We start from the raw sequence: 22478 nt of genomic DNA on the forward strand, positions 1-22478 counted from the left end.
TTGTATATAATATATTGTATATGAACGAGTCGTGCAGGTATTAAATTTGAATTCAATGATATCAAATCATTGTATACGAAAAACGATTCTGAGCGGAGACGGTATGTCAGTTTAGGATATTTTATATTGTTATTACTTATTAGTTATTATTAATATGGTAGCCGGTAAGTTGAATTAATATTATATTAATATTATATATTTCTTAAATTATCAGTGATGCTGGAAAAATATTAAATATACATATGTACAATTGGGCTGTTTTGGAAATGAATTACAACAAAATGATAAGCATTATTTTTTGTGTTAATATGCAATTTTGTCAAATTTTGAACTTAAAATGTCTGTAAAAATAACTGTATTCATATATTTTTTTAGATTTATTATTTATGGAAAAAGCTGTTTAAGTGGAACCTTGCTTTAAATTTCCAATCCTTAGCTATAAAAATGGAACATTTTATACATTTTTAACTACAAAATCATTTTCAATTTTCAACTTTATAAATATTGTCAACATTTGAACTTTAAATGCTTACAAAAAAAAATCGTGCCTATGTATTTTTAATATTTTTCAATTGCTATTATAACAAGTTATCAAGAGTCTTGTATTATATTTTCATGCTTTTTGACCCAACCAATACAATTTTATTGATATTTATAGAAAAAAATATGAAAATAAAAGGAAATGTCCGTCAACAGCCTAAAACGAGTCAGAATATTTTGAAAATTTGATCAAGTGTATGAATTGATGAAATAAACATTTGGTGTCAATTTCAAAATCGCTATACAAGAGAAATCGAGTGAATATCCAATGTTGTAAAAATTTCAACTTCAAACGCTCATAAAAATTTAATTTGACTTTCCGGTCAACTTTTTTCTTTTGCTAAATGTAAGAAAACTTAAGGGGAATTTTGTATTAAGTTTTCAAAACTTAGGTATAAACTGGAATTTTTTTAAGAAATACTGACTTAAATAATTTGCACATTTTTATGTTTTTGTCAAAAAACTTAGACGCTCTTACATTTTTTTGTTGATTTCGACTCAACTTTTCTTATTATTATATCCTCGCACAACAACTTATGAAAAACCTTGTAGGTATTACATTTTCAAGTATTTTGGCAGAGTGAAACATTTTTTATCGACATTAGTTTTAAAAAAAACAAATAATAATTGAACATTTCATACATATGAATGGTTCAACAAGAGTCCAAATATTTGATGGTGTATGCTTACACAAATATTCAGTGAAAATCTTAGGTATCTACGGTCATTTTTGTTAGAGTTACACTAAAAACCAAAATCGATTTTTTTCGAAAAATTATATTGCGTAAAACTTCCCATTTTTCCTTAATTTTTTTGTTTGTTTTTCCTATTGTTTTTGAAAACTATTGGGATTTTTAAATTTTGACTTCCCAAATGCACCAACTAGATTTACTTTCCTACCAGAAAAGTTGCTGTTGAAGAAAATCGAAGCACTTTTACTGCTCAAAACCGTGATGACAGACACAAAAAAAAATTAAATTGGAATCTAAATTGGAAAAAACATCAAAATTAGGGCAGTTCCCTAGTCCCCCGTCAAAACTTGGGTTTTTAAAAAATATATAAATCTTTACAAACCAAAAAAAAAAATTACAAAAAAACAAGCCAGTTACAAACAGGCTACAAACAAATAGTAAAATAAATCAATTTGAGAACATTCGTAGATCTTCTTCATTAAAATAATTGGTAAAAAATGATTTAATTTTAATTATTTACCATCAACTAGCTGGCTACAATTTAACTATACTGGTCGCACTATAAACCAGAAAAAAACAAACTACAAGTATTCAACCTCGCTCTACAGATTGTTGTTATAATTCGTCACTATATGTTTAGCTCTTGACCACACGGTCCACGGCACATCAAAACACTTGAAGAAAAAAAACTGTTGATAAATTACATGACACCGATGATGGACGCCATGCAAGTGAAAACCCCATCATCATCAGTCGTTTGTCGACGCCGACGAGCTACGGAGAACGAACAGTGATCGTTGTCTGAAGATTTGTCCGTCGATGGTAGGGACACGACTGTCGGGTCACCGTTGCTGCGTTCGCAATCATCGCCCGAGCTAAGGATGGAATCGCCCGTGTACAGCGGCAAAGTAGAGACCAACCCATCGCCGGTGCCAACCTTTCGGGTGACTGCAAATATGGACGGCACCCAAACGGACTCGCTAAAATTCGTGCGACTCTCCCACCGGCCCTTATTAATCGCCTCACTGGATTAATTGGCTGTCCAAGATGTCTGCAGGCGACCGCTACGAAAAAAACTCGCAGGGAAATCCCAGTCGTCCCCGGAGTTAACGGTTCTCTCAACCGCGCGTGTACTGCTTACTTGGACATTTCAAATTTTTATTTTTATTCTATGATAGTCATGCCTTTTATGATAAACCGCTCTTACTATGTTATATAACTGGTAACAAAATACCAGTTATACCATACCCTGATAGTTGCATTGTTTGATCAATGCGTACAATCATTGCACCACGTCTGTGTTTAAGCGCTTGTGCGGTGGAAAACTCAACTAAAATGTCCTCTCTAAGCGACCGAATCGATAAACGTTGTCAAATAGGGAAAAGTGACTGACATTATCTTCTAGGGCTGTGAATATAATTGCAACGTTAAGGTAATAGATATGGTAGTAGCAGGGTTTGTGAAAGCCGGTTTTCGTATGTACCTACTAAAACAAAATAAAAATCATCTCAAGTCCATTTATAGCTGATACTCATCATTTATATTACATTTATTGTACATTCAGAAATGGATGATTTTGACTTGTTTGAAAATCTTGGCACTTTAAGAAGTATTAGAAATAAATAAATGAAGAATATGCCGTCGAAATCCTATACAGTAGAGTAGTAACAAGTATAAACTATACACAAATAAAAACCTTTTTGAAGTTAAGTTCTAATAATGAATATTTTATTTTTAATTATCATAATGCAAATATTTTGAAAAAAGTCGTAGGTATAGAAAAAATAAACTAAATTGAATGTTACACTTGTAATATTAAATAATTGTAATATTCTTATATTAATATATTATATAGATACACACATATTATAACTTTTTTTTAATACGATTCTTATTTGTGTTTATTTTGTATATAAATTAATATACTAAAATAAATATATAAGGTAAAATATCTTAATTAATATCCTAATTCCGCAAAAACAAGCAGCGCCCCCCATAAAAACAGTTTAAAAATTGTATAGAAATATCCACGTAAGTTTTTACAATAATAGTAGTTCAACAATTTAAAAGATACTTGGGCATGATTTTTTTTATAAGTATTTCAAGTTCATATTTTGACAAAATTCATTAACAATTTTTGCAAATAATTTTGTAGTTAAATATGTATAAAATATTCATTTTTTATAATTAAGGGTTGACAATTTAAAACAAGGTTGCCCCTAAGTATTTCATACTGTAACTGAAAAATTTAAAAATTATACAGGTGATCAAAGTTTATTCCATGATATTTTAAGTTCAAATTTGAACGAAATTAGACCTTTAAACAGAGAATAATGATTTTAATTGTTTTTTTTTAAATATAATACTGGCACTTACTTGAAACTTTTACAATACCTATATCAGATGAAATGTTTTTGACAAAAATTAATTCAATCTATTGTTTTACTAATAGTAAAATATATTACTTTAATAGCAATAGTATCAAACAATTTGGTACTTATAAGTTATATTGTAATATAGGTTGATACTACTTGATAGACCTTCGCTCAGAATCGTTTAGGTACACAATGATTTTATATCATTGAATTCAAATGTAACCCTTTTATTGCGGAGACCCACCGGCCACCACCCAGACGACACATAATATTCAGCAAAACGGTACCCACTTGCCCACATTATTATTGTTATTTTAATGTATAGAATACTAACTGACAGCTGTCCTTCCTACTAGTAGGTACCAGTCCCAAAGATTTTTTTTTATAAATACATTTGTAAAAAAATGGGTATACCATATTAGAGATGATTCTGTTATAGTACCTATAGTGATATAATATGTAATCAATGGTAACCCTTATAAATAAACAAATAAAAATATTCTTGGCCTAGGTTACGATTATGCTAAGTTATATAGTTTTGACATTAATTTTAATATTAAAGTAATTTATTTTAGCCTTTATAGGATTCATACAATCATACCTCGTGAACCGTAAGTTTTATATTGCGTAATATTGGTAATATTGTGTGCACGTACTGCTGTGTAATGTTGTGTAATATTATTTCGTTGAATTGTTATTATTTCGGCTATGTTATTGTATTGATAAGCTTTGTCGCACTGACTCGTAATTGCAGAGTTTGGAATATTTAAGAATATTTACAATAATAAAGTGCGTTATATAAATCGGTATGTAACCTTGTTTATTTAAGGTTGTGCTTGTTTGGTTATTTGTATTTGTTTGGTTGTGAATTGATAGGCAATTGCTATAAGATGTACAATATTAAGTTTATATGTTTAATATTATTTCACTTATATCAGAATCTATTATTCTATTATGTATTACGATGGAATGTAATACTGTAATAGGGTGGCTCTAAGGTTTATTTAAAGTTTTGGACATAAATATACACTTTACGGAAATAACGATTAATGATCTTGGTCCTGTACTCTTATAGAATTATCCATTTTTTTTTTAAACTATAGAAAGTAATTTTTACAGTTTGCATTAAACTCCGTTTTTCAAGACAATTTTAAGTTTATTTTATACTATTTTCTGAAGTAAAATAAAAAATCAGAATTCAATGTCGCCTGTAAGAAGTCTTCTTTCAGATAAAAAAGTGGCAAGTGGGTAACGCTCTGTTGTACAGTAGGTGTCTACTGTCTAGAGGAGACACTATAACTACTATAAGGGATGTGTTAAATTTTAATTCAATGATAGAAAATCAGTGTGTGCGAACAACGATTCCAAACGCAAAGATAGACCGCCAGCAAGCAGCCTATAATACTATTACTAAGTATATTTTATTTTTATGATATTATTGTGATTAAAGTAATGTGTTTTATTAATATAGGCTAGGCATTCATATTTCAGTAAGTCAAATTAATTTTTACCAAAAAAATTGTGTGTTACCCAACATTGTGTGTTTAAGTTTTAAAATATAATAATATACTTTAAAAGTTTCAAGTGCCCACGAATAATATTTTTAATTACAACTAAATAACTAAATATCACCCCCCCCCCCCTAAATAGATATCAGGCAGTAGATTAATGGAAAAGTATTATAATTAAGGTGGGAACTATAATGTAAAATATAATTTTCAAATTGTTTCAAAATTTGAAAAACCAGCATTTGTCCGCTATAGTTAGCATTTAATTATAGTATGTATATTGTATACCTATATAGATTTGACGTTTCGGTCTAATACTCTGATATGGTCTATACGACTATAAATTATAATATACATTATAATTATTATTATTATCAAAACTAAATTCAGACTTCAGGGGAACTAGTATTGTTTGATAATCATGTTTTGATAAACTCGTATAAATACACTGCAACAAAATTGAATTAACTTTCTCTAGGACCTAGGTATTTAAGCATTTAGAGAATTCAATGAAAATTTTTGCATTAATAATGAATTAATAAATATAGAGTGTAAATTAGGTGGACTTTTAAATTTTTGGGACTGTGACTTTGTGTGGCGTGGAGTCTGGCTTCAGCCATACATGTCCTCTGACTGCCAGCACCGGTGACACCCACCTAGGGTACCAAGTAGTGCAATCAGTGTCACGAACATTTTATTCTTAGGGACAAATATTGAAGCTATCCGTAAGTCGTAACCCACCCACCCACACATAGAACTAAAACCTGCTGATGCATATATTTTTTTTAATTATAAAATAAATATTGATATTATTTTATTAGGGAGGTATATCAATTAATATTAATGTATTAAGTTACCTAATATTGAACCTATGTTCTTTTAACAAATTTAACGTTGGCAGGTTAATAAACTATTTTAATATATTAAAAAATAACAATATTAAGAAAAAATATATATAATATTAGTAAAACATAAATCACTCTACATAATATGACTACTAGACTACTTATGAGTATAATAACCTAGTTAACATAACGTGAAAAGTATTCCTCACTCAAAAACGTACTTGTAGGGAGGGGGACTAATGCGGTTTATTTCTTGTCCCAATATTAACCTGCGGAACTTTGCAATTTACTAAATTGACTCCGTTTACCTTAACAAACTATATAAAATAATTTATAATTAATTATAAACATTAATTATAAAATGTATACAACATGTTTTAATATAATTTATTATTGTCATTTAAGTAATTTAATATCTGGCTAATAATCCATGAAAATAAAAGAGGTGCCAACGTATACACTGCCCCCTTTTCATCTTTTCTTCAGCTAACTCCTTCTACAGGTTCCATAGTGTAATAAAATCATAGGCGTGGCCAGACTTTCTTGTCAAGTGTTGCTAAAATGTCACAAAAGTTAAAAAGTTCCAAAAATTAAAAATTGTATTTAATGAGTTGTTTATTTTATCAATTAGATATTTTTACAGAATAGTAAATGGTAATTTATATATTTCTTACATTATAAATAATTTAAAATATTAAACTAATTAAATCAAACATATAAAAAATTGTAAATTATACATACAAAATATAAAATAATACAATATTACAATATCAAACGTCTGTTATGAGGAATGATATTTTTGAACTCATCAATTATATTATCATAGTCAAGTTCTGATAATAGTTCATTTTAATATTTTATTATTTTTATTATATTTAAATAATCACTGTGCGTGTCAGAAGATTTTCAGTAAAATTTCAAAAGATTGAATGGAAAACAAAACAATATAAAAAAATTATCACTTATCATTTAATAATAATATTATCACTAATACAATTTAACAAGATGTCAAGATACCATGATACCATAATTTCGTGGTGTAAGCTACAACTGGTGTATACTACGGTTATCTACTGTTGAGAACCGATCTATGTATACCGAGATTATGAAACCACGATATTGATAACAATTACACCCATAGGCCATAGACATATTTATATTAGGTTTTTATATTTTAAAGTTTTAACAACAGCTATAGTAGCCGTGCTTTAAATTAAAATACAAATTGTCAAATTGATGTTACTTAATACTTGGTAGTATACTAGTATGATAAATCATCTAACAAAAGTTCAGGTGTTGCTATAGCATACCCAGCAACACCCGTAAACACGCCTATGAATAAAATTGATATTATCACAGAAGAGCCACATTCCTGTTTAAAAAAAAACCGACCCAAGACTCATATAATCAAAACGTTTGTTTTTTTTTAAATTTTAAATTAATGTATTTGTAACAATATTTAATAGAGTTCCTAATATTTTTCTGGCCGATACAAAATCAACAAAACATCGTTGCGATAGGTTTGACTAGTATAAATTATTTTTGTCACTCGAAGATTGTTGACATATGAGTCATTAGTCATTACCCACTTGCTACTCTACCTTGAAGCATCGACCTGCGTGTCTGCTATATCATTGTACTAGGTTAATACGCATGTTTGAATAATATGTTTACCACGTCTGAATCCATCAAGCTGCAGTTGACGGAGAGTGATAAGATGAAGTTAGTGTTCGAAGAGCTTAGATCGGCTGAATTTCACATACCATCGACGTTTCCAACCAGCGTTAGAACAGGGCCGGCCATAATAAGATACTCGTCGACGCCAAACGTGGCCACAACATGTCGTAGACACTCGGTAGGAGACGCCGAGATTTATCAGTCGTTGTCGGTCCCGTTCGAACAATCGCCGTTTAAGTTACTTCAGCAGCCCAAAGAGATCGGACCAAACTTACTACCATCCAGTCCACCGGAAAACAATATGCCCGTAGCGAACTATGCAGGACAAACGTTCCGCCATTACATGTCGCTGGTCGACCATGCGATTAATTCCCCCGTTGTGGATACACCGGACAGAGTTGACACGACAACGTGTACGTCCGAGCCGGAACTTCGGGTAACATCGGCTGGCATCCTGAAGACAAGCGAATTCGGTGGCTGCATAGTTAAAAGATTGATGGATGGCTGTCGGTGGTCCTCAGCACCGAACATCCTTCTGCGTTGTTCACTGATGGACCAACCAGAACCCGAAACGCATGACAAATGTAGTGACGTCACTCGTCAGGAGTTGTTGGCCAGCGAGCCTATACATCCCAAACGGCGTCGCACAATTTGGAGACGGACGAAGAAATTCGTCCGGCGCATGTTGTGCTGCGCCGTTTAGGGTTAGGTTAAAAGTACGTGAGCAAAAAATAAATAAATGTTACAGTTGCATCTTGCATATACAGTTGTATATACAATTGAAAAAGTTATACAGACAAAAGAATAAATTTTTCTTGTTTAATAAAATTATTTAATACAAAGACAATTATCAAACTTTATTTATTTGTATTAAAATTGATATTTAAATAGTTCCTAAATTAGGTTCTTAACAATTATATCTTATATTACTAAAAATATGTCTTAAATAAAGTAAAAACGAATTAAAGTAAAAGTGATGTGCTCGAGTTGATGGACTTCAAAGATAATCTTACTTACAAAATTGATATCACTATCTACATAAACTATTGTGCAATTGCCTTGATTTTTCGTGGGTCGTAGGTCCTGGGGCCTACATACAACTGGGTGGCCCACTCTGGTCTCTGGAGCAACACTACCTATAAATGCAAAACTATTCATCTAAATTGTTAGATCGTTGAATGAAATGTAGACCAAAATAAATTTGGAGGCCCTATTATTATAATTGCACTAGCTCACGAAAAGCCTGTGGGCGCCATTGGCCAGCACCGGCTGGTGTGAGTGCCACTAGTTCCTGGATGGGTAACCACCTAGGCTCTTAGTGACAAATTCTTGCCGCACATTAGGTAATAGGTATACACGTATTCCGAATCAACAATACCCCCTTCCAAAGTAAAAACCGGCTAATAACCATGAACAAAAAAAAAGTGTCTGTATTTTTATCATTCACATGTAAAAATTAAACAATATTTATCATTAAATTCATATAATATTATTTATATATTTACTAGTCCTGAATAGTTTATTATCTACGTCTGTGGACTGTGTTCATCGAGATAAACAATACCAATATTATTACTAGGTATTACATTATGTGAGTATGTGACAATGCTATACTTAATAATATTATGCTTGTACTACCACCATATGTCTAAATTCTATTCTAAATTTATCTAACTCTAATCTCGCTGTCTGCGGTTTTATGTTTTATCATAGAATATATTTCTTCAAAAACATAAAAAAAAAATTTTAAAACGTGATGGAACGTGATGGATCACGGGCATTCATATTTCACAGCTATAGATAATACTTTAATCTATTAATAAACATTGATCATATTATTACTATTATATTATTAATTAAACTGATTTAAACCTATACTGTTTACATGTTTACCACAGTCTACAACTGTGTGGTATTTTGTCACTTGGCTGGACAGTAATAATTTTTTTCTTCACAGACCACGTCAGTAAAAAATCTTAGTTTAATGTTTTTACTATAATTCTATATTTCTACTTACCTATACAATTAGACTTATTTATACGGTATTCATATCAACCAAAGACCTATATAACAGTGAACATTCTACATTTAGAATTTTTTTTACAATCTCTAAACAAATATTTTATCTAGTCTGTGAATATTCATTACATTTGTTACTAGTCAAATGTCTCCTAGAATCACTGCCCATACTAGTCATTGTGCATCAACATTCAACGTCACATAGGTATTGTATTATTTAAATTTTATATACTATTGAATAAATAACAAGTCTTAATTCTTAACATTTTAGGTAAATCAATTCTACCGGAATAACCACTAATTGGATCTACTAGTCACTAATTACAGGTACTGTCACTAATTTGAAGTGAACCATCTACATGAAATCGGTATCTATTGAAATAGATTGAATTCAGTTAGTTGCCTATATGGCTATATGTACTTCATTTATACTTATTTACATAATAGGTATCTATGACACATAACCATCACATTTAAATAATATTTCGATCATATTAAAATCAAACAAATTGTATAAATGTGTCATAGATACATTTTTGCATAAACCAAACTAGACAATTTTTTTTGAACAGGCCAAATGATAAATACGTAAAAAAATCTAATTAGGTATAAAATAAGTTTTTGATACCAATTTTAAATTGTATTAAGACAGTATGTTATCCAGTCAGCCTGACTGACCTGACCTTAGTGTCACCTATGCATTTTTTACCAATCTTTGGTGCTTATATATTTTAATAGCACTGGTAGCTTAAAGTTTTGAACATTTGATTTTCAGTGTTACAGCTGAGTAGTTCTGGACTAATAATATTCAATAAATCAACTTGAAAACAATCAAGTAGATACCTGTTAATTAAAAGTATGATATTCACAATAAAGTAGGTATTGGAATGAATAGAAATTAAAACTAAAAAGCCATGTTACATAGGCTGAACATTCTTACTAAAATAGCTTGATAACTTGATGTTACTATGTAGGCATGTAGTTTATTCGGGACTTGTATACAATAAGCTAATACCATACACATAGACCACAATAAATAATAAATATGTACATAAAAATTATACCTACTCCATTTTTATCATAGGTATTTTGAAAGGTGAGATAAAAGAGATGGATGTCATACAGAAATCATCATGTGAATGTAATAAAATACAATTTATGAAATCCAATGTATGTGAACCAACAAACTATATAAATAAATCTCACATGGTTAGAGTATTTGAGGTTCTACAATCTTTACGCAAGTAAGTTATGAAAAATTATAAATGTTAGCAAAATAAATACTTGTGATACATTTTTGTTTTAGAGATGATGTTTTATGTGAAATAAAATTACGAACAGACGATGGTAAAATGGTAATTGGGCATAGGGTTGTTTTAGTTTCTGCCAGTCCATATTTCCATGCCATGTTCACTAGCATAGATGAAAGCAATACAATTATTTTTGATATAAGATACTTAGATTCTACAGCATTACAACTATTGGTAGACTATATTTACACGGGCGAAATCATAGTTACCAAACAAAATGTACAGGTATAAATAAATATTTCATTTGTTATTCATTTATACTACCCAAGCTTGATCCAAACTACTTACTAATCAAAAATCACATACAATTTCATTGTAAACGAAGTAAATGTGGCTTGTTATTTTTCATAATTGTTCAACTATAAACATATTTTTATGCTTTAAAAGATATTCAATCATTTATAATTTATATGATGCAATAATAGGTAACACACATTTTCCCAGACCACAGTAAATGTTGATAAATCGGCTACCCTGATGAATTTTTTTTTATTTCTCAAGGTTTTGTTACCAGCTGCAGATCTCTTAAAATTGGACTATGTAAAAGATGTATGTGTTGAGTTTTTACAAAAATTACTGGATCCTACAAATTGCCTTGGTATTAGATCATTTGCTGATATCCATAACTGTATGGAATTATTGTCAAGTTCTGAAGACTTCATAAAAAAACATTTTTTGTACAATATTTAACTAAATTTTCTAATTAATTTAAATTTATATTAGTACAAATTTGTCAGTAAATTATATAAATTATGATTATTATTTTCAGAGAAGTTGTTAAGTATGAAGAGTTTCTATCTTTATCTCCCGAAGAAGTGATTAAGTTAATATCTTGTAATTACTTTACTGGTGCATTTGAAGAAAAAGTAAGCAATCTAAAATTGATACCTGAATTTTAATTGTATTGATAGAATTATTAACTTATATATTATAAAAACATAGTCAAAATCTATACAGTGAAGGATTGAAACAAATTTAAAAAGTTTATTCGAATGACAGAAAAAAAAATATGTTGGTAATGAACTAATGAATAATGATTATTTTAATACTTGCATAACAAATTAATAGTTTTTGATAGTTGATTGAATATGTTAAAAGCAAGGTTGTAGAACACTAGGCTATATTTCTAAGGTCTTGTATATGATTTGAGTAATGACTAATCTAAAAGAATCTGAGATAGATAACAGTATTTTAAAAAAGGTTCCCAAAAATATTTTTTGAATTTTTGAGTGAAAAAAAAAAAATTTTAGTTGGTGGTACACCAAATAAGTATTACGTATGTAAGTCCAAGCAAAAAAATTTGAGCCACTGATCTTATACCTAATATAACTACATTTTATTACCTACTTGTACATTTTAATTTAACCGTTTTTATTTTTTGTAGGTATTTGAATGTGTTATGAATTGGATGAAGCATGCATTAGGTTGTAGATATGATAGTTTACCTAAATCAATAGAACACATACGCTTGCCATTAGCATCCTACGAATACATATCAAAAAAAGAAGCTGTGGAACCTCTTCTTAAAAATAGTCTTAAGTGTATGTATTTCATAGGTATTTCTTAGTCTTAAGTTTAATCTTTTAATATAATTGTAATATTTTTAGGTAAACAGTTAGTAATTGAAGCTTTAGATTTCCATACACTTAAGGCACAACAGCTTATTACCTCTCCACAAACAATATGTAGTACACCAAGACTTTCTGGACATAAAGTATGATTCTGTTTTCATTAATTTATCTTTACAATTATCTTTACAATTCCATCAGGTAGTTCTATTGTTATGTTTTTCATTAACATTGAAAAAGTATTGCACAAACTGGTATGACCCAACAACCAACTTATTGCAAACTCCACTTAAAATGAGTAAAGAGTATTCTTTAAGTGTTCTTGCTTTAATAAAAGATCATTTTGTAATTGCTTTGGGTGATGAATGTGGATCAAGAGCTGTTGAAATGCTTGATTTGTCATCAGAATCACCATGCTGGGTATCTTTGGATGACATGTTAGTTAGTCGAGAATGTTTAGGAGTTGGTGTAATTGACGATTGCTTGTATGCTGTAAGTATTACCAGCATATTACTTTATTATCAATAATTTGTATTATATTAATTACTACCTAGGTTGGAGGATCGGATGATACTGGTATTTTAAATAGTGTAGAGGTTTTTGATGTTAATATTCAAGAATGGCGAATGGTATCTAGTATGTTTACTATGAGAAGTGATGCGGGTGTTGGAGTACTCAATAATCTTCTATATGCAGTTAATAATTACATTTTTTTGTTATAAATTTGTTATATTATATATAATTAAATTGTGTAGGTGGGTGGTTATGACGGTTCATCGGCTTTGAAATCAATTGAATGTTATGATCCCAGTGTTGACACATGGACACTAGGTTCAGAAATGTCTGTACGTCGCTTTGGTCCTGGGATAGGAGTCTTAAACGATGAAATGTATGCTATCGGTGGTCATGATGGACAAAAGTATCTAAGAAGTGTTGAAGTCTATAGTGAAAGTGCTGGTGTTTGGACCTCCATTGCTGATATGCACTTATGCCGATTCAATCCTGGTGACTACCAATATTATTTTTTTGTATTAAAATCTTTGTAAAACTGTATTAAATTTAAATTAAATTTTTAATATAGGAGTATTCACATTACATGGTTTATTGTATGTTATTGATGGAAGCCACGAATTCACTCATTTGGATTCTTTAGAAATATACAACCCAAAAAGTAATACCTGGTCCATGAAAACATTATCAAAAATTGCCGGAGATATTTTTGGTGGAATAGTCATCGATAAGCCACCACTTTTCAGAACCACTTAGCATAGGTATTGTGTTTTTATTTCTGCTGTTGAAATGCTTAAATGTCATAAATATAACAAATACATAAATAAGTAAAAATAAAATATGGTTTATTAATAACATTACCAAGTCAAAGCAATCCTGCACAATTTATAAGTCACTAAAGATATAGGTGAACACTAAAATGACTTCTCTTACTAGACATATTAGATGCCATTTATTTTGATCAGTATTGAAGTTAAAAACCTTTGCACTATTCAAATAAATATTATTATTATAACCATAACAATTATAATTTGATATAATACCAACCTATACCTTGTATTTAATACATATATTAGCATAACTTGCAGCATTTATACAACTATTTAATGCACCAACTACAAAATAGAATTAATAATAGAAGAGATACAAATATATATACATTATATATAGAATACCTGTATATTTCTTTCAATGGCCATGATTTTGCCAGAATACACCTAACTCTTTTATATTAACATGATCTGTATTGCTTTCTTTGGAACATGCATACATTGAACAGGATTATGGAAAATTAGATCAAATTGATGTCCAAAAACTATTTTCCCATCATATGTTTCTAACCTAATTTCACATAAGAGTATAATACTTAGTTACTAAAATCAAAAATTTGTTACTGAAACCTGTTTGGGCCTTAAAATATGGTTAATTGATAAACTATTATATTTATTGTGCAGTAAATACATTTTAAGTTCATAAGGAGTATAAGAACACTAAGAACTCATACAAATATTCTGAATAATCCATTAAGAAACTCACAAGTTATTATAAATGAAGATAAGGGTTGAAAGTACTAATAAGCAATTAAATATTAATAATGTACCTATAATCTACATAGGTACCTATCAGGCATATTGTATTGTGTATGGTAGGTATTAAATATTAATACAAAGTACATCACATTCCAAATTATGTGGGTACTAGAATAATAGATATTTATTACCTACTTAAACTAACAGATTAATTAAAACTGTGAATTTTAAGTTCTATACCCACAATATAGAAATTAAGTTGTTTTTTATAAAATTATAAGAAATGAGAAAGCCCATTACTCAAGGGTACCATGGTGCCATATTTCTAGTGCTGCAACAATTAGTTAGGTACCTATGCAAGATGAGCAATGGACAGTTGCTTTCAGCTATTAAAAGCATCTAAAATTTCTAAAATTAAAAATTTTATTGTGTAGGTATAGTAAAGTATAATAATATACTCCCTTAAAAGTTAAAAACCTTCCAAATATTTTTGAATTACAATGTTATTATAGAAAAAAAAATCTTAATATTAATAATATATTTTATATATTTATATTATTAAATGTTTGCATAAAAAATTGGTCAAAAACGTTTAATTTAACTATTGGAATATTTTTCGTATCATCACGATTCACGATCACGATATTATTTAGAGCAGGTCATAACTATAACGTATGAACGTATACCTATTATACCTATACCTACTAAGTTTAAATATTGAAAGCTACATACTCAGATATATTTTCTTACCTATTACATAATATTGTAGTTTACTTGAAATCTGTTACACTTATAGTACATTCTAATTTTGACTAGTATTCTAGTTTTATCGATTTTCCTTCAAATTTCAAGTAGGTAGGTACTATTTATTCAACATGTTTATCAGTCTATACTATACCTATTTGAACAAGTTTATTATGGGTCTATGAAGCTATACCTAACAACGTTACAACGTCGACATAATCGTCATAATAAATTATAGTTTATTATATTTTTATGTGTTCGACAATTGACATCTAACAACCCAGCCACTATGATACTTTATAGCAGTATAGCATCGAAAGCCGAAAAGTGCTTTTCAACGGAAAATTCCATTTTTGCGCAGCGTGTTTGAGCTACTAATGAGCAATCAATCGTATATTTTATAATCAATGCATGATAATGAACATTTAAAGTGTGGCAACTCTACGTAGTGTGAAATAGTCAGAATACAATTAAATTATGTATTTATGTCTATGGTAATTGTGGATATCCGTGGTTGGGCGACAACCATATTTTTTATATACTCGTCAACGGTTGGGGGAGTCACCTCATCGGCTCATCATATTATCCCGATGTCCCATTTCTTTAACAGTTTAATTGTGTTGTACTGTTTTCTGACTCTTGTGCGTATTGTCTGAAACTTTCATTTATAGTATTTGGTATTGTTCAGACGACGTACTGTCTACTGGACGCGATGACTGACAGACCACCAAGACGTAATGGCAGGTTTCATAATGTCCATCAAAGTGAGCATAATATCGTAGAAACTAGAAATCGATGGTTTTATGGGGTTTGGGCGGTGGTGGAGTTCTCGTAAAGCTCGGCCTAACAAGAATTTGGCCAACCTAATATCTTCCACTAGCGCGTGCTTACTGTTAGCATTCAATCTCAATATTGAAATATATGTGCCACTCGGCATCCCTCAGGTACCTTAGTACGTGACTAGGTACCTTAAGGAGATTGGAAGCGGTGATTTTCTATATTTGTCTAGCACAAGTAGAACATAATATTATAAGAATTTAGACGGGTTTTCAATTCGATTGATATAGGGAAGCGATGAGTAATCAAAAAACAGATTTGAATTTGTTGTCATGTTTACTTGACTTGATCGACTTTTCCAGCTTTTTAATTTTTTGATTTTAACTTTTACAGTAAAATTCAAATATTCCATTTCGTTTTTTATACGATTTTGTTTTTGGAATTTAGAGGGATAAAATCAAAAATGTGGGAAAGTCGATTTCAACTATTTCAAGTAAACAGTTAACACGATATCACATTTAAATCTGTTTTTAGAATTCTCATGGCTTCACTAGATCAATCGACAATCGGTACGTTGGAATGAATACACGTCCAACTGTCCAAGTTCCTATGTTCCACATATAAAATCGCCACTTTTAATCCCCTTGACAAAAAAATGTGTTATTTTATCGATTCTGAATAAAATATATTCATAAGTAGGACCGACATCTCAAACATGATGATTATATTGGAGTAGTGCGTATTCGTTTCATTTGTTTTCAGTTTCACTCTACGCGTTTCGGTTTCTTGACGGCTAGGACGGAAACGGCAGTCTGGATTTTAATTCGACTGATCCTAATATTGATCCGATTAGATATAAAACTGGGTAGGTACAGTGCACATTCACGCGGCCCTGTGACCGACCGGAACGAGTGCATTTGTGTTAACTGGATAGAGACCACTAGGGTCTAGCGATCGGATCCGGTAGCCGGCAGGTGTAGTCAGCGACTTCTTATTATACTTGACTGGCAACGTCTGTCCAAAGAGTAGTTATCCTCATCTCCCGACCTAAGTATATAAACTACTATAATATTAGTTATTACCACGATTCTATAGAACTAAATAAACTTAATAAAGTTTCTCATGATCGTGGATATTAATTTATTATAACCTGTCTACTATCGACTATCGAGTATCGACCGTGTGTTATCACTTATGCGCCGCTCATCGACCATTTAAGACGCGATCACCGCGACGAATGATAAACTTTCATAGGCTACAACTTCGAAACAGTCGAAACCAAGTTCGACTTCCAAATTCTAACTTCACCATAGTTTTCAGTGTATCTAACTGCGTAAGTTTTTCAAAATAAAGGTGGTCTGGTGCTATTTGCAGGTAATTTTTCTACAAATCTTCAGATGTTTTATAGGTACTAATTTGATTTTAATAAATGTTACAAATAAATAATAGAAATACTCAGTTTTGTACGACCCACCAAATATATTTCATAACATTGGTTTGTTATCTTAAACTATACTTCAAAAGTTCAAACAACAAATTAATGAAAACCATTTTACGGAAACATTGAAATTATTTCTTTGAAAAAAATTCAGTGAAATTTTCTACTTCAAAGTGTAGTTTAAAATATCAGTTATAAATTATACATTTTATCTAAGAAATTTATGTTGCCAATGAACAAACCAAAAACGTTTTTGTTCTCAAAAAAAGTTACTTTACATGTTAATGTTGAAATTCATTTATTGAAAATTGAACGCATTCATATCCAACACAAAAACCAATGTGTTCATCTGATTCGTGATCACATTATTTTCCAACTCTGATAATATACAAAATTTTAAATTTTAGATAGTGAACATTATGATAGAACATCAATGTCTCTAAGACCTAGCACTAGTCGAGGAGATGGTGGATACTCTGATCGTTATGGTTTTAATAAAAAGATGATATTTAAACCAAATGATCGTGGAGATAATCATTTTCGTAAGAGTTGGAATGGTAAAAATGACTTGGTCCATGATCAACTGAAAAATAAATTTTCAAATCGAAATGGACCACCTAGATATCACACTGGTCGACGGTATTTATATATTATATAATAATTTTTGTTAGTTGTTACTATTTCTAACATCAAATAATATACCTATGAATGTGAATATTTAATAGATCTTTTCCTGAAAGAAATCATCGTTATGGTGGTCATGGTAAATACAAAAACTTATCTTGGTCTTTAAAAGAAAGTAGCACTGGATGGTATTCAGTATTTGTAAGTTCTAATCTTTAGTTGCCTATGGCACATGTTTAAATTATAATTATTCTGGTTTTTAAGGTGCCAGATGTTGAAGATAGTGATGAAGTTTTAAAAATAATACAAACTTATATCACACCGGTTGTATTTTATCCATATAATGTATGCTATTTCTTTGCTATTTGTATACTTTTAGAATACATTAAAATAATCAATATTTATCTTACAGAAACAATATTTTGATAATGCATTAAGATTTCTTGTTGATGATAGTGAAGTTGCTAAAGCATTGCACAACGCTAGTTATAAGATAATACAGAGAAATGATCGAAAAGTAAGTTGAAATTGTTCAGTTGTAGTAATGTGAAAGAGTTTTTAAATTTATTTTAACATTAATATTTATGTTTAGTTAACTATAAAAGTGTCATTATATTTGCCTCCACGTGGTCCTATATTATTCACACCAGTATCTAGTGAAGCAAAAGAGAAAATGATGGAGGCCATGGAGACTCGTTACAATCCTAGTAACAAGAGCTTGGATTTGTCAAAATTTTATGCATGTCCACGTAAGTAAACGTTTATTTTACATTAAGTCATTAATAGTCTTAAAAGAAATATGGAAAAACATTTTTATTTTTGTTTTAGTTTTTACCAATAATCATCTGTTTATATCATTAAATCGACCAGCAGTTCTCTTGGCCGCACTTAACATGGTTGCTCAACATACCAAGCATGACTTGTACGGCTTGAGTCTTGAAAACAATCACATTTATCTAGGTGAAAGTCTCAAATGGATACGTAGGTTGTTCCCTGAACTGAAAGTGTTGAATTTGGCTGGCAACAAAGTAAAGTGTTCTTTATTTTTTTTTTTTTTATAAGATCAATATGCTAAAATAATTTTTATTGCAGTTGTCTGATTTAAAAGAACTTAAGTGTCTCTCAGGTTACACTATTGAAGTGCTGAACTTGTCCAGAAATCCCATGTGTGTTACAAAGAATAAGGAGGGCTACAGACGGTATGCATATTTTTTTTTATGCTTCAGTCTTAACACCACTTAACATATATTTATACTATCCATATTCTAGGGATGTACAAAAAGTTTTTCCTATGCTAAACAAGTTGGTAAGTGTTATCTATTGTATCTTATTCTACTTGCACACTAAGTGTTAGCAAGGAACCTCAAGACCAATGTTTTTGTCATACTAGCTTAACAGTATTATGATTATTATTGGTGTGTATTCTAAGTAGTGATACATTCTGGAGAGGAGAAGTGAGTGGGTTGTAACCACCCCCAAAAATTGTTAAATTATAACAACATTTTCATTAATAAATTGTTTTTAAATACAATTTGTCAAAAAAAATTTTAACCACCCCCCCTCCCCAAAAAAAATAAAAATAAAAGTGGATACTCCACCGATCTAAGGCATGGTGTCTACAACTCAAACTCTAAAAGTAAGTACAACATACCTGGTTTAAATTTCAAATTAAAATTACATCATGAATTGCCATGGCTATGACAAACATAAGTTTAATTCAGTTATATTAGAAAAAAATTTTTCACATTGTGATGTAATTGGTGTTTGATTAAGTGTAATTCTTAAACACATTATTTATTATAATTATACTAGCATGTATTTTATATATGTGTAATTGTAGTTTTATTGGCAAATACTGATATATTTTAATGTTTTATTTATGCTTTTAATTTTTAAACAAAATACTGAGTTGTTCCTTATGTTTTTTGGATGATGGATGTTTGTTGTAACTACAATTATAATAAATATTATAACTTGATAGCATTAAAAAAAATGTTTATAGCTTTTATTTATTATCTTACCCAACATAAAGACCCGTTTACACTTATCAAAAACTTATCAAAGTAGCCACGTCCGTGAACCACAGATCAGTGTAACTTTAATTCGAGCACTGACGTCAGTGTTTACACTGTCAAATTTTCTCTGTCCAAGTAAAATATAAAATAATAAAATGTTCTCCCCAGGTACGAGAATTTTGATACATGTCCGTTCTGGCACGGATCAGACAACACGACTTGTACGAGTTTGTCACACGTACGCGTGGTGTGTTTATATTATCAAAGTAGAATCCATGCCACTAATTTGTAGTTCATGGACATGGCTACTTTGATAAGTGTAAACCGGCCTTAAGCGTGTAGTACTTAAAACAAGAAAAAAAAATATTTAATGAACAAACTTTCCACGTTTTAAATTATATTTATATTTATTAAGTTGTGCCAATGTTCACTGTTGAAAATGTAGGGTGACGCTGTTTAATTGTTCTCAGGATAACTCAGATCTGCCATCTCTGTACAGTTCGATTGTTGGATTCAAGTTTAAAATGCCAATTAACTTAGGGAATTGTTATCCAATACCAGAAGGCCATAATCCTGAACTGCCAAATCCAGTAATGACTTTAGTAGAATCATTTCTCTCCAAATATTATGAACGATACGATAACGAAGTGTCTAGACAAATGGTTTCGGAAGCTTACAGTGAAAATGCCATATTTACATTATCCAGTTGTTTTATACCTAAAAAGTAGGTTATATAATATACCTAACAAACAAAATTCAGTTAACTAATTGTAATTGTGTTTAATTTTAGGAATAAAGGTAGTTTGTCAAAGTACCTACCTGAAAGTAGAAATTTTTTGAAATCTGATCAAAAAAATGAAATCAAACATCGTTTGTTACATAGAGGCAGGGAAAATATAATGCACTTTTTAGACAAGTTACCTAAAACCAAGCATGATCATGGCTCATTCATAGTTGATGTTCCATTGGCAACTGTGGGTATCATATTTTATTTTATTTTATTTTAATAATATATACACACATGGTCCTTTAAACAGATATTTTCAAAATTTTTTTTTTAGACTTCAATGGTTCAGATTGTCCTAAATGGTGTGTTTGCTGAAGGCTTTAAAGAAACCAACTGTAGGAAAATATGTCGATCATTTTGCAGAATATTCTGTATAGTGCCAGTTGGAAGTGGTTTGAGTATAATTAGCGATATGTTTTTTATTACCACAATCAATGAAGATTTATTAATAGTAAGTGAATGTTTGTTTTTTTTTCATCTTTTAGTTATAGAATAGTTAGTATATATAGTATATTATGTTTCTATAGAAATATTTTGTATTTTAGGAGACTTCAAAACGACTCCATGTTTTTAAACCAAAACCAGTTTCATTAAAAAGGAATAATTTAAATGGCAGTAGTAACCAAAATATAACAATGTTTATAGAGGATACAGATGGAATAGAGTCATCATCATCTTATCAGCAACAACCCACATTTTCATTTGATCGGTCTTTACCAGTGATGACTCCTATAAATCCACAGCGGCCTTCTTACCAAGAAGGCATGCAGACATCTACTTCACAGATCCACCAAATAGCGCCTTCAGCAACAGTAAATTTCCAACCAGACTTGCCACAGCAATCAACTGCCTCATTTTCTATGCCCAACACAACAACTGTTTCAACAACTAAATTTCCTACTATAGATCAATTGTCGACTGAAGTGCCTGTAAATTCGATTAAGTATGCCAATCCCGATAAGTTGACTATGATAAAGAGTTTCTCAAATGAGTCTGGGATGAATAAAGAATGGGCTGAAAAGTAAGACATGACTTATATTTCATTCTTGTTTATCACAATATTGAAAGTGGGAGTATTGTTTGAAATATTGAAGTATTTGTTAACTATGATTTGAAAAGAATGAGAAATGTCTTAAATTCTTTATCTTATATTTACAATTTTATAACAATATCAAACGCACCTTCAAAATTGTTTCGCCCACTAGATAACTTTATTGTGTTTTTAATATTTTATTTATTAATCTATTTTTTATAGATGTTTAGAAGAAAATGGCTGGGATTATATTAAAGCTGCTTCAAGTTTTTCACACATGAGATCTTATATTCCAACTCTAGCTTTCATAAATGAATGAGTATAATTTGATATAAATGAGTTTTATACAAAACACAAAGAGTGCTACTTTAGATGTCATGATGTTGACATTGTGTATATAGTTGTTTTGGTTATTTTTCTGTTGTATAATGTTAATTACATAATATTCACTTGCTATTATAATAAATATTTTATTTAGTTTTTTAGA

General features: G+C 30.1%; 1 protein-coding gene across 4 annotated transcripts; it reads left to right on the forward strand.

Annotated features, from left to right (window-relative positions):
- The first annotated feature begins 9296 nt into the window (after positions 1-9296).
- On the forward strand, positions 9297-22478 carry LOC111029639 (kelch-like protein 2). Of its 4 annotated transcripts, none has more exons than XM_022308734.1 (14): positions 13700-13805; positions 17940-18171; positions 18258-18357; positions 18421-18501; positions 18569-18673; positions 18749-18905; positions 18985-19184; positions 19249-19355; positions 19426-19462; positions 20642-20895; positions 20962-21145; positions 21233-21409; positions 21504-21979; positions 22214-22478. In XM_022308734.1, the coding sequence occupies exons 2-14, from the start codon at positions 17966-17968 to the stop codon at positions 22308-22310; spliced, it is 2181 nt and encodes a 726-aa protein (XP_022164426.1). In that variant the 5' UTR covers positions 13700-13805; positions 17940-17965; the 3' UTR covers positions 22311-22478. The 4 variants fall into 4 exon arrangements, with proteins under 4 accessions (XP_022164428.1, XP_022164426.1, XP_022164427.1 ...); XM_022308735.1 differs by lacking the exon at positions 13700-13805 and adding an exon at positions 17096-17502; XM_022308733.1 differs by lacking the exon at positions 13700-13805 and adding an exon at positions 17096-17468.

Source organism: Myzus persicae, unplaced genomic scaffold (genome assembly GCF_001856785.1).
Source record: "Myzus persicae strain clone G006 unplaced genomic scaffold, MPER_G0061.0, whole genome shotgun sequence".
NCBI classification, from domain to species: Eukaryota; Metazoa; Arthropoda; class Insecta; order Hemiptera; family Aphididae; genus Myzus; species Myzus persicae.